Raw genomic sequence first — 26,068 nt, 5'->3', positions numbered from 1 at the left:
GAATGTCTCGGCAAAGCCTCGGGTAAGACAATCAAGAAAATCATCCCTCGGGTTGGAGATTTCTCTGTCACACCCTCAAGGTAGGGGAAGATTCTATTCATCCTTATATATGTAATTACCTGAGATGGCTCTATCAACATGAGCACTTCCTCCAAAATGTCCTCGTCACATCGTGCGGCTCGGCTCAGCTCCGTCACAACATAGTCCTCTACCAAGGAGATTAGGTGGGGTAGACAGAGGCGGTTGGCCACAGCAATGAGAGCCAGCTGGTCTACAGAGTCCAGACTCTGTATCTTGTCTGTGTATAGGTACTCTTGTAGGACACCAAATACCTCACAGGTCACATCAGGTAAAGGAATCTATAAATTGACAGGGAATTCCCAGTCTAAGTAAAGATATACAGTGTTCCCCAAGTGTAAATGTCTCTATAAATAGAAAGGATTTTCAAGTCTAAATAGTGTTTCCCAAAAGTAGTAGTCCTCCCTTATATGTAATTCCGTATTTGTTTAACTTTCTCACTTTTTGAGATAAGCATACCATTTTAGGCTAAACAATAGCTGTTCAAACACTATGTGGGCTTTGTGTATAAAGATATGAACCATTTGAATAGGAAAAAATCTAGAAATCAATGGAACCACAAAATCACCCTTGAGTGTCCATCCTTATATTTCAGGGGTTTGGCAGTTGGGCAGTTTGAGTTTTTGAAGTGTGACTTTGCATTTGGTGATATGGAAGCTAGATATGGGGTTCAGGAATTTGAGGGTTTAGGAGTTGTGTTTTTAAAATTTTAAGATTTACATGCTAGGTGGTATGGACTTTGGGGTTAAGGGTTGGAGAATTTGAGGGCTTACAAATTTGGTACCAGGCTTTGGAGGTGGAGGAAAGCCAGAGTACCTGGAGTAAAAACCACTGACCTGCGGTCATTACCTGGCAACTGACCCACTTAGGCCTCGAACCCGCGACCCAGTGGTGGAGGGCTAGTGGTAGCAGAATGTCAGATGCCCTAACCACTCGGCCACCACAGCCCCTGGCTGGTTGGAAGTTATGGTAAAGGGTTAAGGGCTGTGAAGATTAAGGATTTTGAAGGTTGGAGGAAGGAATTAAAACAAACCACATGAGCGGAGGCCTCCAGGAAGTTGTCAGTAAACATGGCACACATCATCTCACAGCGCGCGATGAGCAGGGGCTTATGGGCACCTACCACTCCATCGTCTACCTCAAAATGGATGTCTGCAAAACACAGGTGTAATGGAACTGTTGTTATCAGCACAACTTTTAACATTGTGATTGCAACTAGACATTCATTATTGGATTTTTTCTCTACTTCTCTTAATGAACATGTTATTTACTTATGATATTGGCTATATATGCTAACCATCAAAGAAATTATCACACTTAACAGATGCCCCTATCATAATAGTATTAGCCTCTGGAAACTCCTATAGTATAATAATGTGACCATTTAGAGGCTGCTCAAAAATGGTTTGACATACTGCAAGTTAATTTGTTAATCTCTAGTTGTAAGTTCTCCTTTAGATGCCCCTATAAGAAAGGTTTTTTTCTCACTTTTACAATATCACTTACCCTTTTGAAGCCCCTATTAAAATTCAACTTACCCTTTAGGAGCCCCTAGGAGAATTCAACTTACCCTTTAGAAGCCCCAAGGAGAATTCAACTTACCCTTTAGGAGCCCCTGTTCAAAAATCAACTCCTGAAGCTTATCCACTCTGTCGGTGTGGAATCGTTTCTCCAGACCCAGGTTGAGGTAAGTCTCCTGGGTTTGTAAGTTAGACAGAGCCACCAGCATAGGGAACAACTTGAGAAGCTCGGCAGCTTGTTGTACCTCCAACAACTGACTGTATTCCTCTCGCACCCGACCAGTATACAAGTACTCCAGGACGCACTGTAATGCCTGGGGCGTGATTTCCTGCGTAACCGTGACGACTGTCTGCTGAACACCTTCACCTGTTGAGTTCTTGCTACGTACTGTTTCAACTTTTTCAAATGCTGCATGGTTCAAATATCTTGTGCTGATAATGTCTCGTCTGCCATGCCGTACCATACGGTCATCCGAACAATTAGAATTTGCATCAATGATGGGAGATTCTTCTAGAATATCCTCATTATCCAAAAGCACCTGTTCGTCCTCTTTGTTAGTTCTTTTCTCCGTCCTTCCATTAGTCTGAGGAACACTACCGCCTTCTTGCTCCTTTATGTCCATCAAGAGAATTTCACGGAAAAGTTCAGAAGCAATAACCAAACAGATCTTGTGTGCGCGGATACGTACGCCCCGGACATTAAAGATGATATCACCATCATTTTGATCTTTAAACAACTGTGCAAGGTTAAGGTCAAAAGTTGATGCTGCCACGGTGACTGTTGGAAATGAAGACTGAGGAACCTGCAGTGGTGATTGGATCAGAGGATACTGTATACGTCGTAGCTGTGTGTTCCAAAATTTTATTTTACGTCTCTCGACCATGGCTGCTCTCACTACATTGAAGAAGACATCCTCGATGCCGTAGTTGAAAAGGATGCTGGTCTCGTAGTACGGAGCACCAATCATCCGTGCCACCTCACGTCCTTGGTCGGGCGTAATGATGTCACCTTTATCTATCGCCCTGAAAACACACATTGTTTCCATGGTAACGTACAGTTCCCATTTTAGTGTAAAATTCTTTAATGTTTCTTCATACAAACACACAGCTTCTTATTTAAAAATCTAATGTATATGTCTATGCCAATAAGACTGTTCTACAAAGTAGCAAGTTTATCTTTACAACTGTACAGAATATGCTCACAATGGTCGACTATCACACGCGGGTCGTACAAGTATTATACTTGTGTTAGGAATACGATTCATCAGTTTAGTATTGATTTATAAAGGCCAAGTTGGTTTTGAACACAAACAGGAATTGTAACCTTATTTTGTGAGATTTAGAAAACGTCTGTTTTCTTTAATTTGTCAAGCAAAGAGTGTAAACGACTGGTGTCTCGACTCTTAACCGCTGAAAACAGCTCACTAAGGCACAGTGGGCTCAATCAAGTAAATTAAGTAAGCTGTCAATAATCATAGAGACATTTCACCCAATTGCATGCTAATACTGCAGGCAGTCAGGGGGACAGGTAACATGTTAGGTTTGAGTTAAAAGGAATTATCGCTCTATTAACATCTTAGCAGTAAAAAAAATACCTAATTAAAATCGATGTCAAACGGGCAACACCAAACACATGAAATTAGGAAAACATCACCAGTAGTTGTCTGTGACAGCTGTGTCGTGTATGAATTCTGACACATGGGAATCATGTAGTGCAAATTTGCTCTAGGTATGAAAACACAAAATTTTGACACAGCGAAATTAAAGCACTTTACTGTAACAAGTATACATGAGAGGATAAACATTAACCCCTACAAAAGTTGGAAATGAAATCAGAATTACTGTTGGGGTAAGTAGGTTCTGCTCCTCCCATGGTACCCTGTTATGAGAATAAGGAATTCGGAGAATATTTCATTTTGGGAAACGCTTACTATTACTAGGCTATGATTGATGAAAAACGTATCATCCACAATCTGAGTGACCTATCTACTGTATATTCATTTTCAGAGGATACATGGCTGAACTTAGACAATTCCGGTGTTATTACTGCACAGGGAAGTTCAATGCATCAACGGAAGTTTCAGAGCATGCAATCACACATCACCCAGACATTCCTGTTCATCACAGATTTTTGATATTGGACGAAACAACAGGGAAGTTACAGTACCATTCAGCTTCCTGGTGTAAATAAGCTTTATTTGATGCAGATAGTAATACATGAAGTGTAGTTTATTTCAAACAAGAGCACATGGTGGAGTAATATTCTCTGGCCACACAGAATTCGGACCTTCAAACGCTTTTGTCACTCTTTACATCACGTTTATTACTCGTATGACCAGCGCGTAGCCTATTTTTAAAAATAATATCAGGAACTGCTAATAATAAATTGACGTATCTTTTACGAAAGAAATTAAGCAGACATTTCTTCAAACTGTGAAAGAATGGGCAGAAATTCTAGGTGAATACCTCTTACTTACTTACATCTGCAACCTTTGTTCGGTGAAAATGACTTAAATATCAATGTTAAAGTGCAAACACAACCAATCAGATTGAAGGACTATATGCTGTAAAGAGAATGGGTTTGTACCCCTTATCGCACACTGACAGAACACCGACCTCCGTCAGTGAAACAAAACTGATCGGTGGTGTCATGTAGGCATTAAATCCGTAAACCAACCAACCTCTTATCAAATATTCCAACTCCATTGAGTTAAAATGTGAAAATGAGGCTACATTGAACTCGAATTTTTTTCACTCATAATTTCCACTTTGCTTCCAAATCAGGTCAGAGCTGAAAATGTTCCCTAGTTTGATGATGAACTGACAACTTACTTGTACAACAAACCCTTCTCCATGCCCCGGTAATGCTGGTCCTTGTACAGGAAGCGCATGTCTGCATGAGTCCCAGCAACGACAACGGGGGTCGTGGAACATTCATTCTTTATTTCTGTCTGCCATTTTGAAAGAATATTGCGTAGAGAATTTGGCTTTACAACACTGAATACCAGGAGCACAACATCAGCCCTGAAAATACATAATACATGCAACTAGCTAAATTACAAATAAAACTTTCACATTCGTTGAAGTATAAAATGGTCTACAGGAAATTGTGAAGTTGAAAAAGTTTCAGGCAATCAGAGTTTCATCATTTTTTTTTATGACTGTTTACCCTTTGTAGGCAAATCCTCTGTCTTTGTCATGGTAACCAAAGGTATCCCATAATCGTAGGGAGACTCGGCAATCATCTACATGGCACCAGGATCTATCAAGAACCTGCGAAAAAAACAATGGAATAAAATGACAGAACGAAAAATCCGAAAAATCATTATGATACATGTTCATTGTAAATTTGAGTATTTCAGGTCACAAACAGTTTAGGCACTAAAATAATAACTAATTATCCTTGATTTTGAACATTAATGTAATGATTTTTTTTTTACAAACAGCGTATAATAAACTGATCAATTGAAAACATACAGTGATCAAATTTGAAAACTTTAGATACTGACCGACCGATGCACTTATAACAAGAGGCCCAGAGGGCCTGTGTCGCTCACCTGGATATTTAAACATTGTTGGGCTCAATTCCAAGAAGCAACCATCCAAATAATATGATTCTATGCATTCTAATTATTCAGGAAAAGTCGTTTGATAAGTTTGACATATTTGACCCCTGTGACCTTGATAGTAAGTCAAGGTCATTTTCATCCTCAAACTTTGTCGGGAACTATCCAAAAAAGCTACCAGCAAAATATAAAGATTCTATACGTTTCAGTTCCTCAGGAGAAGTTGGTCTAAGTGTTTGACATATTTGACCACACTGTGACCTTGAAAGTAGGTTGAGGTAATTTTCAATAGCAAACTTTGTCAGGCTACATCTGTGACAGTTACCAGCCAAATATTATAATTCTATGCCTTTAAATTATTCAGAAGAGGTCACTTAGAGTATTTGATACTTTTGACCCCTGTGACCTTGAAAGTAGGTTGTGGTCATTTTCATTCTCAAACTTTGTTGGGCTCTCTACCAAAAAGCTACGAGCCACATATTAAGATTCTATACCTATCAGTTCTACAGAAGAAGTCGTTTTAAGTATTTGAAACTTTTGATCCCTGTGACCTTCATAGTAGGTCAAGGTCATTTTTGTTCTTAAACTTTATTGGGCGCTAACCAACGAAGCTATCACCAAATTATCATGACTTTAGGCCTGTCCATTCTTCAAAAGAAGTTGTTTAAAGGAAAAGTTGACGGACGACGGACGACAGACGCCACACCACAGCATATTAAGTTCACTAGCCCTTAGGGCAGGTGAGCTAATAACTGACCTCCTTGTCATTCCTGTAGTGGTCAGTAGCCCAAACCGTTGATACATGGGTCTTGACCAGCTGTTCTAATCTGTACTTAGTGTCGCAGGCCCAGGCCCGCACCAAGCATGTCTTGCCCACGCCCGAGTCGCCGACGACTACACACTTGATGTACTCGTACTGACTGCTCCCGGTGCTGATGTCGCTCGGCGCCTTGTTTACCATCACTATAGGTGGCAATGTCAGGACAGGGATTTTCAATGTCAGCTTGGGTTGTATGCATATCTGTAAAGATATGAATATAAACATGAGAGATTTTAAGATACAGTATACTGTTAAATTTCGTGGGGCTATATTTTCATGGTTGTCCCGATCAGAACCAGTTTGCAGGGGTTAAATTTCGTGCAATATGGCCAGGTGAAAATATCGCGTTGGCAGAGGAGTGTACTTTTGCACTTGGGTGATGAGATTTATTTTACATATGTTTTGTGAAAATAAAGTAAAATATGACATTGAATTGTTGTTTTATCTTCATTATTTGGCAGTGAACAGGTAACAGATTTATTTCTGTATATATAACTATGTTTTCATGGGAAAATATTGTGGTATTAATATTCGCTTGGTATTTAGTAAGTGCTATCTTTAAATTGGTGACTGCAAATAATTAGCGAAATTAAATTTCCAGCGTAAAATACTAACTATACAGTAAACATAGAAACCATTTCGGAATTGTTCCTAGCTGTATTTTGCCTTTGTACAACATCAAAAATTTCTACAACATAAAACATTTCTATAAACATCTTGGAATGTACACTGTTCATATGATCCAGGGTTCCGTTTAGTCCTTTCATCTATAAACAAAGACCAAAGATGTTTCATAAAGCATATTTTGTTGAGATCCATATTCATTTATATATCTGTACATATTATGTATATGGTTACGGGTTTGAAACTCAATCATTTCCATGATATGTCCATGGAACTTAAGTCCCCAGCGGTGAGGCCAGAACCCTAGGCTTCTCATGGTAGCATGATCTTACTCATCTTTGTATTCATGCTCAGAAAACACTTGTTAATTATATGATGTTTATATCATTTAAACAATGTCTCCTTTGTCCAAGGATGTTCCGAATCAAATTTAGCCAAAATCTCCTCAACTGCTCTGGAATAGTAGTTTTTCAAAGGAAAATCTGACCACAGACAATGGACATTGCGCTAGTGCATGAATTGACCTGCACTTTGGACAGGTAGGCTAAAAATACATTAGGAATATAGATATTTTCAGTGAAAACGTGCGTTTGAGTAATTCACAATCATCACTCAATTTTTATGTCAAATAAATTGTTTGATACCATACATATTATAAACCATGTCTGTGGATAAAGCTGCTAATGTTTCGTGAGACTTTTAATTGTTAAGTGGTGAAATGAAAGTCAAGAGCTACCATCTGGTTGCAGCCTGTAATTAATCATAAGTGTGCACTGTGCATTCTTGTAACATATTTTACAGACACTGGGAATTAATTTTCACAGCCCATTGCTCCTGGCACACTGTAACCTTCATACCAAGCTGGAACCACGTAAACAAATAATCTAGTAGCTGGTAACTCTCAGGTACGTACATGTTATAATTACTGTAATTTTACTAATAAACAGACCTGTACTTGTAAACGTGATGGGAATGCAATAAATCCGACACTGATATACCATTCATATAGAAGGGCTGGTACATAGTACAGGCCACACCTACTAACAAACAGAAGCATTAGACTTATATACCAGGAGGAAAAATGCTACATTGTATGGGGCCAAACTTATATTCGAACTTGGAACTTCCAAGCTCTAGTTGGGTGTTCTAATTTAGCTACAGCTGGTCAACAGCTGTTATGCTGTCCCTTAACATGTAGATGTTTGAGAAGTGAAAATTTATGTTTTAATTACTTAATTAACCATTTAACATTTTAACACGACATTTAATACTGCCATATAAACCAAACTTCATCTTGTCATATGTATATATATTCTGGTGGCAAGCAAAGTGACACCTTCTGCTACTACTGCTAGTATACATGATAAACTGTTTAGAGTACCTCAGTACCTCCACATCTCTGTTTTGTGTACCTCAGTACCTCCACATCCCCTTTTTGTGTACCTCAGTACCTCCACATCTCTGTTTTGTGTACCGCAGTACCTCCACATCTCTGTTTTTTGTACCTCAGTACCTCCACATCTATGTTTTGTGTACCTCAGTACCTCCCCATCTCTGTTTTGTGTACCTCAGCACCTCCACATCTCTGTTTTGTGTGCCTCAGTACCTCCACATCTCTGTCTTGTGTACCTCAGTACCTCCACACCTCTGTTTTGTGTACCTCAGTACCTCCTCATCTTTGTTTTGTGTACCTCAGTCCCTCCACGTCTCTGTTTTGTGTACCTCAGTAACTCCACATCTCTGTTTTGTGTACCGCAGTACCTCCACATCTCTGTTTTATGTTCCTCAGTACCTCCACATCTCTGTCTTGTGTACCTCAGTACCTCCACACCTCTGTTTTGTGTACCTCAGTACCACCACATCTTTGTTTTGTGTACCTCAGTACCTCCTCATCTTTGTTTTGTGTACCTCAGTTCCTCCAAGACTCTGTTTTGTGTACCTCAGTATCTCCACATCTCTGTTTTATGTACTTCAGTATACCTCCACATCTATGTTTTGTGTACCTCAGTACCTCCTCATCTTTGTTTTGTGTACCTCAGTCCCTCCACATCTCTGTTTTGTGTTCCTCAGTACTCCTCCACATCTCTGTTTTGTGTTCCTCAGTACTCCTCCACATCTCTGTTTTGTGTTCCTCAGTCCCTCCACATCTCTGTTTTGTGTTCCTCAGTACCTCCACATCCCCTTTTTGTATACCTCAGTACCTCCACATCTCTTTTTTGTGTACCTCAGTACCTCCAAATCCCCTTTTTGTGTACCTCAGTACCTCAACCTCTCTGTTTTGTGTACCTCCGTACCTCCACATCTCTGTTTTGTGAACCTCAGGACCTCCACATCTCTGTTTTGTGTCCCTCAGTACCTCCACATCTCTGTATTGTGTACCTCAGTACCTCCACATCTCTGTTTTGTGTACCTCAGTACCTCCACATCTCTGTTTTGTCTCTGAAGCATCCATGTGTGCACTATAGTACTGTACCCTGTACATTGTACTACATATACCTTTACCTTCCCGATACCTGAGGAAAGTCAATTTCTCAATTCCACAATGGCTGAAAGAACCATTGCGTTAATAACTCTGGTTCTTGCCCTGTGACTTGCAATCGGCAGTCAATAGGCTTAAGGCAACACACTTAACAACCATGCCATGAACATGTCCCCCATGCATACAAGTTTATCTAAATAGATTTTTTTCTGAATAGTTGTTCCCGCTGGTTTACCTAAAAGCGGCTGGTGATATAAGTTACGTTCATAGATACATTACACTGACTCCATACATGTATACATTATCAACCAATATAAGTCTGCAAGGTTATAATGCATTGAAGAAATACGGAAATTAAATTCTGTGCCTCTTACCAAAACTAACCACCTCAAAACTTTGTGGAAGATGATCAGGAATAAATTGTCGATTGACAGAGCATGCGCAGAGACAAAGTCGTTGACAGACGTACAAGATGATACCATTGTAAACCCCTCAGAAGACGGGTATATCCATAAAAAAGAAATACTCGAAAGACAAAAGTAAAGACTACGCTGACATATTAATGCATGCATGTTGTTTCATTGTTTCAAAATTTCTATAAATTTTCATTGTTAATCTTAGAGTAAGATATTTACCCTTACTGCCAACTCCGGCAACCCTGGATGGCGGATAACATATGGTCAGGGTAGGTATAACACTATCTGTGCTGTGATTTTCAAGCAGAAACACAGTTCTATAGCCAAAACAGAACACAGAAGTACTCTCCAGCGCATAAACAGTCACCCATACACACAGAATGTACGTAAAAGTGACATACAATATCATATAAGTTAAAGGTGGACGTCTAATTGGTCGAAGAAGAATTGAATGCTTGGATTGAGGTTATTCACTCACCCATATAATCCTAGCCAACAAAAAAAATATATAAATTTTTACTAAATCAGCATTTACTGGTAAGCTTAATCTGAAGTCAGAATTACCATATGATCCTTACTTTACCTTTATATATATTTTAATCATTTTAAAAAACACTTATTAAACCTGATTTAAAAATCTGTCTAAAGAAAGAATGAATTGATTATCATTTTCAAATACACTTGTTGAACCTGATTTGAAATTATATTTGTCTAAAATAAAAGAATAAATCAAAATATATTGCTTGCTCAGCAGAACATGATATCATATGTAAATTAACAAGTTAGCTAGACAAGTAACGCCCTGCCGAGTGTATACAGAAAGTCTCTCAAAAATGAAGAACTTGTTACAACAAGTTTGTATAAAAAAACGTCAATGCAAAATGAATTCAATTCTAACAACAGTATACTGTTACAAACACTTTGTGTACAGTGTTTTAATTTATAATGAATTAGAGTTGTAAGCCAGCTGCAGACCGACTGACTACAATATATATGTACCGTCAAACTAACGAGGTACTTCATTACTTACGTACAGGTGCCACAAATATAGAGCTCTGTAACTAGGTCTAAAATGGAGATTCCATACCAGTTTGAGAACAAACGTGTAATTTAGCACATTTTTATGCGAGATAATCAACAAGGCCCGGCCTGAGGGACGTTAATAGTCAGTACACATAATGTGTGCATATCCTATACATTAGGAGGCAAAAAAAGTCTAGAAGTTCATAAATCTCCATCTCATATGAAATCGACACAAATTCAGAATCCTTTTATTTACGTAAAACTTTTATGAATATTCATGAAAAACACTTTTTTTTTCCAGATCACCAATCAAGTCAAGTCTTCAATGTTGCCAATCTAATTAAGATATAAGATTCTTACTTATACATTGCTCCTGTTTTTTGGGATACATATATACGTAACAGGGAAGCTAGTAATTCTGTATTACATTATGATACAATTTTGTATTAAAAAGTGAAATCTGATACAGATGACTGTAAAATTACAATATTTATCCAATACGTATAACATTGATTTTATACAATTATATGTATCAAATTACATTATATACAATCACAAAAATGCATAAAAATATGTCACATATGCGGATTAACTGGCCATAAACGGCTCTATATCATTTGCCTGTCTGTGATTGGCTGAAGTCAAGCTATGTGATCATGAGAGCTGCACACGTACGTCAGATTGTGATGACAATATGAAAATTAACGGCCGTTACAGGGGAAAAAACGGTACAGTGTACAACAAGACAGTGAACAGCTTTGTTGATCTACATATATATCCCATCACATTTACATGATTATCACGTCAACAATTTTAAACAAAAATTGATACAGGAGATCAGACATTTTAGAATGTTTGTAGCGAGGTTATACTGGTTATCAGTAGATCATTCACGAGAGACTGCTGTGTATCACGATTTTTGTTTTTTTTGGATGTATAATTATGGCATCCATAAAAAAAATCAGGTATCATATATATATTTTTAAGGAATCATTTTCTACTTTGGTCAGGTTATTAAGTGATTACAGTTGAGCATGTATAAATTGAATAAACTACTTCGCCATCTATGATAAATTTACTCATGCTCAACCGCAGTTTAATCACTTCATACATAACCTGACCAAGATAGAAAACTATTTCTTATAATATTTACGATTAAATCTTTCTGTAAATGTTAATCACAATTTTATTCATTTAAGTCTGATCATTGAACACAACTATTGTTTTCAAAACATATTAATTACGTGTGGTCGGTTTAATAAAAGTAACATCCTCAAATTTACATAAGCCGACATACATGCATAATGTAATTACATGCACCTGGTACATATACATGTATGTAAAATGTCACGCGCATATGATTGTCAAGAGGCTTTTTTGTACTTACAATTGTATCTTTTGATCCAAAACTGCTGATTTAGATCTAGGCACTAACTTTTACTGCAGACATTCAACATTATTAATTAAGGATTACTGGGGATATGGAAACATCATGCAATGGAAAGCAAGCTAGTGTGTTGTACCTCCTTAAGTAAAGCACGAGTATCGAGTACAAAGTACAATACACCTGCCAAGTCTTACATTATGGTGAAAAGGACAACCATTTACATAAATTTATTTCATATATGGCTATAAATTTGCAAGTAATATAAATAGAAAAAAAATAAAAAACAGGCAATTTTCCAGGAAAACTTGCAGTGTTAACGTTTTGTCCACATATATACACAAACATGTATATAAGTACATCCATATATATACACATCTATACAAGGCAGGTGAAATATACATCACTTGTACAAATTAAACTGTCTCATAAGAATAATGAAATTCTTTTAAATACAGTCATGCGAGAAGAATTTAGGCTAACATGAGTTGAATTTACATAATATACAAACAATGATTTTTTTTACATAATTAACATACATTTGTCAATGACAAGTTTGTGCAAAATGTTGTCAGGAAGATATATAAAGCTGAATGTATGTAGTGATTTGCCCATTATCTAATAACTATTCTAACCAAGAAAATACTAAAAATAAATTCCCAGCTGTGTTTATAATCAGGAGTATAGTAGTGAGGTCTGGACTGGATCTCTGTCAGTGACCAGGTAGCTTAATTGGTTAGAGTATATCTAAGTGACCAGGTAGCTTAATGGGTTAGAGTCTATCTAGAGTTTTGAGTCTGGACTGGGTCTCTGTCAGTGACCAGGTAGCTTAATTGGTTAGAGTATATCTAAGTGACCAGGTAGCTTAATTGGTTAGAGTCTATCTAGAGTTTTGAGTCTGGATTGGATCTCTGTCAGTGAGTCTATCTAGAGTTTTGAGTCTCGACTGGATCTCTGTCAGTGAGTCTAGCTAGAGTTTTGAGTCTGGACTGGATCTATGTCAGTGAGTCTATCTAGAGTTTTGAGTCTGGATTGGATCTCTGTCAGTGAGTCTATCTAGAGTTTTGAGTCTCGACTGGATCTCTGTCAGTGAGTCTAGCTAGAGTTTTGAGTCTGGACTGGATCTATGTCAGTGAGTCTATCTAGAGTTTTGAGGTCCTGTGATCTAATCCCAGTGTAGAATGATTACATTTTTCCTTTCCTGATACAGCGGTGCCTTTGACAAACTCCTATTTCAATCACCTCAATTGGCTAGCTAGAGCATCGATCTTTCTTGTTCAAATGCAGTACTGCCCTGTTGCTCCAAGTCTGTAACTGATGTTCACCCCATCCTAAGGTTAGAGTCTATCTAAGTGACCAGGTAGCTTAATTGGTTAGAGTCTATCTAAGTGACTAGGTAGCTTAATTGGTTAGAGTCTATCTAGAGTTTTGAGTCTGGATTGGATCTCTGTCAGTGAGTCTATCTAGGGTTTTGAGTGTGGACTGGATCTCTGTCAGTGAGTCAATCTAGAGTTTTGAGTCTGGACTGGATCTCTGTCCGTGAGTCTATCTCGAGGTTTGAGTCTGGACTGGATCTCTGTCAGAGAGTCTATCTAGAGTTTTGAGTCTGGACTGTATCTCTGTCAGTGAGTCTATCTAGAGGTTTGAGGTCCTGTGTTCTAATCCCAGTGTAGAATGATTACATTTTTCCTTTCCTGATACAGCGGTGCCTTTGACAAACTCCTATTTCAATCACCTCAATTGGCTAGCTAGAGCATCGATCTTTCTTGTTCAAATGCAGTACTGCCCTGTTGCTCCAAGTCTGTAACTGATGTTCACCCCATCCTAAGGTTAGAGTCTATCTAAGTGACCAGGTAGCTTAATTGGTAAGAGTCTATCTAGAGTTTTGAGTCTGGATTGGATCTCTGTCAGTGAGTCTATCTAGGGTTTTGAGTGTGGACTGGATCTCTGTCAGTGAGTCTGTCTAGAGTTTTGAGTCTGGACTGGATCTATGTCAGTGAGTCTATCTAGAGTTTTGAGTCTGGACTGGATCTCTGTCCGTGAGTCTATCTCGAGGTTTGAGTCTGGACTGGATCTCTGTCAGGGAGTCTATCTAGAGTTTTGAGTCTGGACTGGATCTCTGTCAGTGAGTCTATCTAGAGTTTTGAGGTCCTGTGTTCTAATCCCAGTGTAGAATGATTACATTTTTCCTTTCCTGATACAGCGGTGCCTGTGACAAACTCCTATTTCAATCACCTCAATTGGCTAGCTAGAGCATCGATCTTTCTTGTTCAAATGCAGTACTGCCCTGTTGCTCCAAGTCTGTAACTGATGTTCACCCCATCCTAAGGTTGCTCCATATCTGTGACTAATTCCCTGAGGTATCTTCGGCTCTGTGACTGAAGCCACCTCTCCCCTCCCCCACTCAAAGATTGCTCTACGATACCTGTGACTGATCTCCCACCCAGGTGGCGTCAACTCAAAGCGAACTTGCCTTTCACCAAGGCGGCCGAGGTTCAATTCCCCTATCGAACATGAAAAGGTATGGGGTCACCTGCCCGGCCATGTGAGTTTTCTCCGGGGTACTCTGGTTTCCTCCCACATTTAGACCCTTTGCATGCTAACATCCGAGCTAATAAGAGTTATTAATATAAGTTGAAATAATTTGTTTCATAATTGTTGTAAAATAAATAAAGTTTACTCCGACTCTGTAAAAATACATCCCCTGCCACCCACCTACCCAATTAAGTGGCTAACTCTGCGACAAGGATAATGTAATAATTTGCATAATTCAACCTAGCTAATAAAAGTTCTATATATATATAGTCCATCTCAAAACTTCAATGATTTAATTAATGATAACGAAATGAAGGCCAGCTCTTATAAACAACGAAAAGTATTACACATGTGATATGCTTTGTATTGAAAATGGTTTGGAACACACGTACCAGATATTTTTTTTCAATTTTAAAATAAAGTATCTATGAAATTTTCATTCACAAAATTATTATGCAATGGACAGAAGTCATCCTTTTACTCTTTAGAACCGACCGTTTTCCAATAGCAATAAATAATTTAGTGGGCAGCAGTAAACCCTATATCAGCCTGTACGTGAACCAACTGTTTCCCCAGGAATACTAATGCAGTGATCATGTACAGCACAGGCCAATGAAACCAACTGTTGCCCACTGTGAAGCAGCTAGGCTTTCTTTTCATATATTTTTGCTTGAAAACAAAGCAATCTGTTGATTCTGAAAACTTCTTTTAATTTGCTTTTATACTATTTCAATCACCTGCTAACACAAACAACAGTATCAGGTTCTTGTGAGCTTAATTGTCCATTAGTATGCACTTCAAATTAGTATAGTTTTCCCCTAGAACTGCCAAATCTATTTCACCAGCATCAATTAACCAATTGGGCGGTTCTCTTTTAGAGTATCATATTGCTTCAACATATCTACAGTTAAATCTGTATTAGGAGACTACCCAAGAACATTTTAGACTCTAAGCTGGTCTCTTAACAAAGATGGAACAGTTGAGTATAAAGTTAAATGCTTTATAAGGATGATAGAGAAAGTGGTGATCTTTTCAGAGAAAGCTCTAGACAAGGTTAAGGTAGTCTCTCATGCAGATACTTCTCAATGTAATTTTATGTACGGTAGCTATTAAATCTCACAAGTCCCAAATAACAGTTATACAAGCAACCAATCATCTATTCCTCATCAATATTCAATGTTATGTAAGTCAATATGAAGCCTACATTGTTTTCAATGTTTCATGTAAGTTTTCCTGTGATAAATTTAACGATATTTTATACAATATAAAGTAACCAATAAGGCCAGAATCAGATACATTGTCTCCTTGGACACCGGTCACCATGCATGATGCAGGGATCATGCAGGGCACTGGAGAACCTGGAAAAAACCTGCAATCTGGCACATGGCCAGAATCGGGTGACCCTATACATATTCACATCCAATTGGGGAATCAAACTCCGGCCTACTAGTGCATGCAAGGTATATACATGTAGTGACCAGAAATATGAGAATTCTAATGAAAAGTATTGAAAGCTGGAAATTAAACTATATATTGAAAACAGGAAATTTAATTATGTACAAGCCTAGCTATCATATTTACTGTAATTAGTGCCCAGGACAGCCACCTTGGTACAAATATTCTTGAAAAAATCGGCTGAAGGCTAGGGTATACATAGATGACAAAAACATAAGTATATATGATATATCAGTCCAATTACAGTGCCTGGACCAATCTAGTGAAAACATTAATGGCTGATTTTCGATTTTCGATTTATTAAAAGCATGCAATTAATATATAAACACAATTATCAGGTAATGTTTGCTCTTTAGAATAGTTTAGTTACGTCTCTTTGATATCAGATGTAATATAAGTTAATGACAACATTTACTGCAGATTAGCAATCAAATGTACGTCTCAACAGCTATATAAGCAAACATTTACAAACTGAACATTGGCATTGGTATCAGATTTAAAAGTCAATAAATGGTCAGGTGTACTACATATATATACAATAAATGGTCAGGTGTACATATATACAATAAATGGTGACATGCTGCCAATTGTTCCCTTTGTGTATTGACGGTTTTAAATTTGAGATGACACTTTTTTGTGTGTACATTGAAAAGGGCACCAGGTTGAAACTTGTAACAGTAATACACATACTTTACAACAATTTAATTCACTGACAGTGACAGCTGGTAATAAAAGCACAAACTAAATCCATTGATTCAGATTTTATACGTGGACCCTAAAGTTAATGATCCGTCATCTTGATTCTAGCGTAAACTCCTACAATGAAATCTTTGAAGCGAACTGAATACTTGTTATGCATACTGGTGCTAACATAACTTGTTCAGATATGACAATTAATATTAATATGTATGTTACATTTGTAGTTCAGTTTAAATAATTCAATTACCATTACAAGTCTGAAAATAAAAGTTTAATGATAATTTCCAGGATTAAGACAGACAGGCAATAATGCACATGATGCACGGTATAATTTGTGCAAGTTGTAGATCATCCAAACAATTTGTTAAGTGCGATAAGTTTGACATTGAAGTTTGGATTATTTAGAAAATTCAAAATTATCATTATCTGTTATTATATAAATACTATACTAAAGGTATAAATTAACACATACAGTACCCTTTATAAAAAAATATATAAAGTTATCAACTAAAAGTGGTGCAACTTATTTGTTAGATTTTCTTTTAATCAAATTATAATCTTACCTATATTAGTTGCATAAATTCTATTTTTAGAAACTGCTTCAAAATATTATGCAGACATTTCAATTTTCACACTAGGCCTATTGAATCTATATCTTCCAAATTCTAGGACATGTTCTTACACAGTTATGATCAATCTTTATGATATAAACATGATCAATTCCGTATCAATAGCTAATAAAACGATGTCGAGTCCGTTAGGTGGTTTACGTTCACAGTGGCCTATTTATGCAGCGCCATTCATATTTCAAGACGATGTTTGTAAACAAACCGTGGCCTCGCATGACAGCTGACTGACAGCGGGAGCGCATTATGAGATAACAGACCGTAAAATGACCACACAACATAACGTAACTAGATAATTACCAGGCTTAGCCGCAGTCGGTCAAGCGTGTCTTGTTCTTGACCAGAGAATGCCCGATGGTCATACCAGTATGCAAGACTTTCCCTTCTGAAGAGATCGCAGTGTATATTATGCCCGAGGGTGAGTGCAAACCGTGACACTACGCATGAATTGGTGACGTAGTACACAAGCACATGCAGAAAGCAGGATGGCGCTTGATATGAGGAAAAATCAAGATGCTCTTATCAAGAGTTACCGGGATGTTGTGGATGAAAAATCGGACACGGATTGGTGAGACTGGTCTTTTCTTAACCAATAATTAATTTGGATTAATGTTAAGCACACTCCAATCGTGCACAAAACTGAAATAACCTGTTTGTTATCGCCAACCCGCCCATTTTCTCTTGTCAGTGTCACTCCCAGCTATATATACTTCCGGTTATTGTTTCTGTTTATTTATTTATTAATCGGGACCGATATCACATCCAAATATACTTAGATGTTTAGGTCGTAAGCAAACCTTACGATTGAAAACATTCTGCATGTTGTCAGGTGTCAATGACCCAAGGAATCGTATCGGTTTCTATCGACTTCTGTGCAACCGTATCAGGCCTAGGGTTGATTTCACCTGTTGAACACTTGACTCATGTTATGAATCATCACAGCTTAACTCGGTGTCACTGTACCCTGGGGTTAATACTGTGTACAGGCTGATAGTCTTTTTCTGCACTTCCATGATCTGTTAGAACTGCCACTTGGGATTATTTGTTGAAATATATTTATGTATATTATTTTGATACATCGCCCTTGATGAAAATTAATTTTAAATTGTTATCCACTTATTTTTCAAGATGGAACAAAATGTTACACATTGATTAGACATTCATATATTGTAACTAATCAATATTGTAACTAATCAATAGGTACTTGACATAACATACTTGCCAACTTTTTGATGGAGATTCATTCAGTGAGTGATCATGAATGCTCAAAATTAAAACATAAATAATATGTGTGTATAACACCCCCCCCCCCCCCCCCCCCCCAGCTCGACAAAATTATCCCTTGTTTTTCTTTTAGATGAAATTAATAGATCTTAGAATATAAGAACAATTAAGCAAATTAACAGGTTGAAAATCTGGAGTTCCCTCCTAGACGGTTGGCATATATGACAATGATTATAAATATACGTTGAAAATAATCTTACTTGTTTTCTTCTGCAAGCACACATATTCCTTTTATCAATTAGACATTGGAATCAAATTTTAGTTGCATTTAATTTTCTGATATGCTTTATTTATCCTATATCGTGTTCATCAATACCTTCAAATTATAATAATTTTCCTAAGTCCAACTTTTGTTACTAATTCATTGTACAAATTTAGAAATAGTTTTTATCTTAGTTGCATTGGCCATCAATTATATATGGGGTTTTCTCCAAATACAGAGACTTCAACTGCAACACTGGAAAAAGCATACAAATAAAGTTATATATATACTAGGTAGGAACCCATGCAGAACCTTACATATATATATATATCACATGAACTCTAGACAGACGTTCAAACCAACTGAGCTTAACCATGTCACTTGATCCAAGTACACTTCTATTACTTTCCTCTCCTTCAATAAAGTCTTCGACCCTGCTGTAGACACATGAGATTCTTTACTAAGGTCTTCAATTGTTATATTTGATTGGACCCCAAGTTAGCTGGTGTAAGAAATATCTGTATTAGCTGGTGTAAGAAATCTCTGTATTAGGTGGTGTAAAAAATCTTTTCATTAGCTGGTGTAAGGTATCTTTGTACTAGCTGGTGTAAGAAATGGTGTAAGAAATCTCTTAATGAGCTGGCATAAGAAATCTCTTAATGAGCTGGTGTAAGAAATCTCTTAATGGGCTGGTGTTAGAAGTCTCTGTATTAGCTGGTGTAAGAAATCTCTGTATTAGCTAGTGTAAGAAATCTTTTATTTAGCTGGTGTAAGAAGTTTGTATTAGCTGGTGTAAGAAATATCTGTAGTAGCTGGTGTAAGAAGACTGTATTAGCTGGTGTAATAAATCTCTGTATTAGCTTGTGTAAGAAATCTTTTAATTAGCTGGTGTAAGAAATATCTGTATTAGCTGGTGTAAGAAGTCTGTATTAGCTGGTGTAAGAAATATCTGTATTAGCTGGTGTAAGCATGGACAGGGGAAATGCAATAGACAGACCAGGATTCAAACCCTGACCCTCTGAACTCTAGACAGACATTTAAATAAGTTGAACTGTACTATCTGATTGATTGATTGATTGATTGATTAGTTGGTTTTACATCCGCTTTACTTGATCACTAGACAGTCATCTAACAGATTTGACACTTTTGATTTTGCTCCATTAGTTGACATAGGACTGAGTCGTAGCTCTGACGAGGCAATATAAAAAAATTGTCTGCTCGTCACAAGCTACATTGTCGCAGCTATCTTAACACCTGCAGTCCTAATCAGTTTCCGCTACACATGTACTTTTTTAATAACAGTGACCAGAAAAATGAATAAAAAGACAGATTTTTTTCCATTTTGATTTGATGTAATAGAGGATAATCAAGCAAAACTGAAGTTGTATTTAAATTGTACTGTGAAAACCAAGTTGAAATAGTGAATTCCATGAAGTGCACTTATCTTTTACTTCATTTTGAATTTGAAAGTTTCCTATTGGAATCCACATTTATGGAATAAGTATACAAACTGAAAGCAATTAAATTGTTTTTATCATTCTTTTAAACTTTTGATCTGAGATATAAAATTAAGTCATCAAAATTCAGCATTTAATTAAATTAAATATTTGCTAGTGTACTGTGTGCATGTGCCGGTATGCTTTTTCAATAAATGTAACGGCTATCTTCCAGGAAGGGTCATTAATTGGTATCCAGTGTCAATAAACATTGAACTACTTTCAGTTAACGTTTAAGTGGGTTTTCATATAGAACTTGTCATAAGGAGAGGGCTTAACAATTATATATAGGCTATATGCCTGTAGCCCAATTCTGTTTGTGCTTGAGATTGGTACAATAAGATATTCCGAAATGGAAAAAAAAAGAACTTGTCATTTGCTCTGAGTGCCAAGAGAAATGTCAGTCAAAACTAAATCAATTTATCAAAATTCAGCATTTTTTTAAAAGTTCAAATTAGTGTACGTATCCTGTACGTATGCTTGTTTAAATAATACTAATAAAAAGAAAAACATTTATAAGTAAGGGTCAGTTGTATATAATGTTCACTGTAACAATAATTATATATATATATATATATATAATGAAGACATCAGCAATAGTGTTATATATAAAGCATTTATAGCTGATATGGATACCTTCTAATTTTGGTTTAACTCATTCACCCCTGAAATTTTATAATGAACTATACCAACCATTGAATTGGAGGGGTTCAAATGTGTCTTCAGGGGTGAATGAGTTAATATGTAATGGCAAAGCCATACAATATTAATGTCGTATATTATGACACCAACCTTGCCATCAGGCCATGGTATTCATAGCTGATCTGACTTTGATGTGGCTATACCAGTATAGTTTTTGACATTGCCAGACTGAGTGATAGGTATATATATAACCATGACAGTTGATCATTGTCTTTTTATGTCCCGCCAAGCTGGTGTAGACATAAAGCGTTAACCTTGGGACACAAATGTACACAGGAAGTTAAGGATCTCCGTACCACTGCCAGAAACAGTAACTACGCATCAGAAACAGATTTCTTCGGCATAAATGTTGCTTTCATAAATCGTTTCTGAAAAGAAAACAATATTTTGTGGGACTTTTATGAAAAAAGTATTAAAAATAAATTTGAAAAAAACCAAAATCAACAACAGCGTTTTGAAAGTAAAAATTCAGCGGGCAGGGCAGGGATTTGAACTCACGACTTCAGAATGTTATGCTGTCGCTCTAACTGACGGAGCTGCCAGCTACTCAACAGAAGTGTCCTTGTCCAAGCGTTCTGTAGTTACCGGTATAGACAAAACCAAACTAAGGGGAGGTTACTGTATATACATTACGAAAAACTACAGTGCAGTGGGACATGGATCTTTAAGTTTTGGTGCATCATGGGTAGGTAATCAGAATATTCTACAATCTGGTTGATGAAGTAACTTGGTATTGTTTCGAGACCTGAAGGTCTATACATGTATGTTTTGAATGGCAGTAGTGTCATTTTCCTTCTTTCGTCATACTATATTCTTTTTAAATAGTATACAGTCATTAGCTTGAGACATTCTAAATATTTCACACATTACTCAATATTTACAAACATTTACTGGTGCCCTTAGTTGAAATGATTTCAATAAGATGAAATAGTGTCTCCAGATTTTAATGTAGAGAAATTTTGCAATAGGGGATTAATTGACCAGACAGAAAAGGTCTGAATGTGAGCCATGTTGGACCACATGCAGCTGTTATGTCGATAGCATATCTAGTATTCCTTCTGATATTTCTTTTGGAAATCAATACACCATTTTCAAACACATTTTTATTAATAACTGTTGTTGGCCCGGATGTTCATTAAAGTAAGTATGGTCTGTGTCTAAAAATGATGACCCCCCCCCCCCCCAAAAAAAAAAGAGTCCCAAAAAAACCAGGACAATTATTTCCTATGATTATGTTTTTACAGGAAAAGTGTAAAGTGTATCTCCATTTTCGAGATTCAACAGATTATTTTGTTATCAGCCAAGAACTCGGCTCTGTCATCAATCATCAAAACAACATTGATACTAACGTTTTTGATACAGGTTGAACTGGTGAATCAGTTAACTTAGATTGAAACTTGTCATTTGGATGTGTAAAAATGATGTTCCTTATAAGGTATTGTGATCTTATTTGACTGATAGATTGTTAAATAATAATATTCCTGTCCAAATACAAGGTATATAAACAGCTTAAATTACAGACACATTACATCTCACATCAACGTGTAAATCATTGTCTAATTACATGGACTACACCATAGTTCTCTTGCAAATCACTTTTGTATTTCCTGCTGGGGATTTTTCCTTCAGAAAATCTCTTTAAAACTAGTTACATTAATGTATACTTAATTACATATAATCTATTGACTTGGTCCTGTAGACTAGCAAGCAGAAATGGTGTCAAAACTCGGAACTTTAATTTTATTCATTTATAGATTTGTATATTTTCATATTTTTTTTTCAGGTTGATATTTGGTTATGAAGGTCAATCTTCAACACTTAAATTGGTTGGAAAAGGAGGTAAGTTTTACAATTTATCAAATACATGTATGTTAAACTTTAAACGAGAATCTTGTAACAGACTATTAAACAGTTGGAGAAAGAAACACTTTTTTTCTTCTAAAAAGACAGCTATGAAAACTCTGTTTGGTGGCTGTTTGCCTTCTTCTTTTTTTTTGGACAGTTACTCTACGTTCAAAAAGTGTACTTGATCAGGACTGAGAGCCCATTCTGGAAAAGTGTAAAAATGTCAAACTAGGGGAAATTCTATATATAGAAGATATTTGTTCATCTTGGGGCCGTCCTTGCTGAAAACATTGTTTGACCACAACTAATTATAACTTAATGTATTTTTTTGCAGATGGTGGTATTGAGGAGATGGTTGATGACCTTAACAGTTCCAAGATCATGTATGCTTACTGTAAGGTGATGGACCCCAATACCAACCTCCCCAAGTATGTCCTGATCAACTGGGTAAGTAGTGTGCTGGCAGTTCTCATGAGAATCCAGTAACTAACAGGGTCATATCTAAATTTATCCTTGATACTCTAGGGGTTAACTCACTCACCCTGTCTGCAGAGTGATTCCAGGGGTTAACTTACTAACCCTGTCTGCAGAGTGACTCCAGGGGTTAATGCACTTACCCTGTCTGCAGAGTGACTCCAGGGGTTAACTCACTTAACCTGTCTGCAGAGTGACTCTAGGGGTTAACTCACTTACCCTGTCTGCAGAGTGACTCTAGGGGTTAACTCACTTACCCTGTCTGCAGAGTGACTCCAGGAGTTACTAGTAATCTGATGCTGCTTTCAGGCAAGCCTTTACAAAGCCTTGCAAGGCCTGCATAAACATTTGCAGGTTCGCCAGGATTTAAAAAGTCGAAAATGTTACATTTAAAAACGGACGTTTAATTTACATATTTTATACATGAATCATAATCAAAATACCTATACTATTCCTTCATTGCAGAAAAACAAAATACATGCATGTCTTTCAAATTTTTCATGAGGAGGAAACCACATGGCATAATGTAAAAATATCTAAAATGTACTTGTATTAAATACAATAACTATTACTTCATAAAATATACAAAGCCAGAGTTTAATCAATAAATAAATATGATGCAGACGAAAAATGAAGATGAGAGTTGTAATTTCTCTTAAAATAGGGACTAGGCAAGCATGAAAATACATTAGAATAAGTTCGATTTTTTAGGAATGCAATCAATACATTTCTAGACAAAAAGACCTATATTGTCAGATGTAGTGAATGATCTCAACTCTACCCTCAAACAACGTATAAATCCTGAACCAGAGAAAGACATTAGATCTGTGATACCTTCAGAAAGCCGTTGATGTCCCGCACGTTTTGTATATTTTATGAAGTAATAGTTATTGTATTTAATACAAGTACATTTTAGATATTTAATACAAGTACATTTTAGATATTTTTACATTATGCCATGTGGTTTCCTCCTCATGAAAAATTTGAAAGACATGCATGTATTTTGTTTTTCTGCAATGAAGGAATAGTATAGGTATTTTGATTATGATTCATGTATAAAATATGTAAATTAAACGTCCGTTTTTAAATGTAACATATTCGACTTTTTAAATCCTGGCGAACCTGCAAATGTTTATGCAGGCCTTGCAAGGCTTTGTAAAGGCTTGCCTGAAAGCAGCATCAGATTACTAGTAACTNCATCTTCATTTTTCGTCTGCATCATATTTATTTATTGATTAAACTCTGGCTTTGTATATTTTATGAAGTAATAGTTATTGTATTTAATACAAGTACATTTTAGATATTTTTACATTATGCCATGTGGTTTCCTCCTCATGAAAAATTTGAAAGACATGCATGTATTTTGTTTTTCTGCAATGAAGGAATAGTATAGGTATTTTGATTATGATTCATGTATAAAATATGTAAATTAAATTACAGAAATATTTCAGTATAGCGTGGTGATTTATTATCTTCAAAATTATTTGCACTATGCTACTAAAACACCATCAATAAAAGCTGAGCTCACACATATATATCATAGGGCATTATTTGATCAAAATGTTATGTCTCTTTTTAGCCAGTACATGTGACCATTCAGGCGCGGAATGATGACGACGTGGACGAGGACATAATCACGGGCAAAGTGTCCAAGGCTTCGGGCTCGAACTACAGCGTACACGATGAAAAACCCAAGAAACCAGTGAAGGATGGCCCAGTGGTAATAGAAATGGCTCTGTATAATCATAATGCTGACTCTAAATTTGCGATAATGAATATAATGAATATAATAAATATTGGTTACCTACTTTGGGCCCACAATAGCAAGATGTATTCCACATATTATTCAGGGGATGTTACGTTTTTATTGTGCATTCAATCGTAATGTTTTATTTTAATATACTCTATACAGGTTATTTTCATGGCAGTAATATTTTCGTGGTTTTCATGCTACGAATAATCTGCGAATTTCTTATACGATTATATCAGACTAGACTGCTACACGCTGAAGGTAAAACAGATAACAGCAGTAAATGTGATGCAGTTTTGTGATTGGTTGATTTAAACGACATTATGTACTCAACAATACTCAATGTTTCAGGGCTCTGTATACAAACGAGTGGTAATCGCCAAGGAAATCAACACCAAAAATCGCGACCAATTCTGGGCAGAGGCAGAGGTGGGTTGAAGTTTAATTCAGATATTAATTGAATAAGTGCCTTACTTGATAAATGCAGAAAGAAGATCTGATAAAGATATTGGGGGTGTTTTGGTAACGCTCCTAGGCTAGCTGAGTTAAGTAATACAGTGCTTGTTGTGGTATTCAGTGACTTTTCATATTGGAAATACAGACCCTTTTGAATAGAAATCAAATGATTCCTAAGGTTTTCCTGTGTTTATAAAGCACAGTATTTATATTGTAGCTAACATTCAAATGATGGGCTATATGAAATACTCCAATACAAATGTATTACAAACCTATGGGGAATTATTATGATGATAGAAGTATATATGTTTAATTCTTTATCTTCCCATAAACGTCTAAAATAATTCCTTAAAATGTTCATGTAATGTGAGACACTTTTATGAACACAGGGATTTATCCAGCTTTTAGAAGTAACTACCCTTTTGGCAAAAAGGGGGAAAATGACTGGTATGTTAAGTGTCTACATGTACAGAATTATGGACTAAAATTGACCAAATGCTTTGTTTTGATGAAAATGATACTGAAAATATTATAATGGGAAAAAAATTACGATATGAGAAGAAAAACCTTTATCTTGGTGCCCATGGATATGTGTTCCATTGGCTTTCACACTCTAAGTATACAATAATTGCAT

General features: G+C 36.5%; 2 protein-coding genes across 2 annotated transcripts in view; one reads left to right on the top strand and one right to left on the bottom strand.

The window, feature by feature from the left end:
- Positions 1–17,795, bottom strand: part of LOC110455403 (rho-related BTB domain-containing protein 1-like) — a 23,678-nt gene extending 5,883 nt beyond the window's left edge. Inside the window, exons 1-7 of the mRNA XM_021505517.1 lie at positions 17,526–17,795; positions 5,922–6,185; positions 4,768–4,871; positions 4,431–4,622; positions 1,681–2,621; positions 1,112–1,230; positions 120–359 (exon numbers count right to left, since the gene is read on the bottom strand). Of these exons, the coding sequence (XP_021361192.1) occupies positions 120–359; positions 1,112–1,230; positions 1,681–2,621; positions 4,431–4,622; positions 4,768–4,871; positions 5,922–6,125 (1,800 nt within the window). The 5' untranslated portion in view covers positions 6,126–6,185; positions 17,526–17,795. The remainder of the gene's footprint in view (positions 1–119; positions 360–1,111; positions 1,231–1,680; positions 2,622–4,430; positions 4,623–4,767; positions 4,872–5,921; positions 6,186–17,525) is intronic.
- The window catches only part of LOC110455378 (drebrin-like protein B), a 21,169-nt gene continuing 12,725 nt past the window's right edge, over positions 17,625–26,068 (top strand). Inside the window, exons 1-5 of the mRNA XM_021505477.1 lie at positions 17,625–17,793; positions 22,693–22,748; positions 23,089–23,201; positions 24,808–24,948; positions 25,330–25,407. Coding sequence (XP_021361152.1) covers positions 17,711–17,793; positions 22,693–22,748; positions 23,089–23,201; positions 24,808–24,948; positions 25,330–25,407 — 471 coding nt within the window. The 5' untranslated portion in view covers positions 17,625–17,710. The remainder of the gene's footprint in view (positions 17,794–22,692; positions 22,749–23,088; positions 23,202–24,807; positions 24,949–25,329; positions 25,408–26,068) is intronic.

This window comes from Mizuhopecten yessoensis, unplaced genomic scaffold (genome assembly GCF_002113885.1).
Source record: "Mizuhopecten yessoensis strain PY_sf001 unplaced genomic scaffold, ASM211388v2 scaffold8213, whole genome shotgun sequence".
Lineage (NCBI taxonomy): Eukaryota > Metazoa > Mollusca > Bivalvia > Pectinida > Pectinidae > Mizuhopecten > Mizuhopecten yessoensis.
The sequence above is the reverse complement of the archived record's forward strand: the minus strand, read 5'-3'. Positions and strand labels throughout refer to the sequence as shown.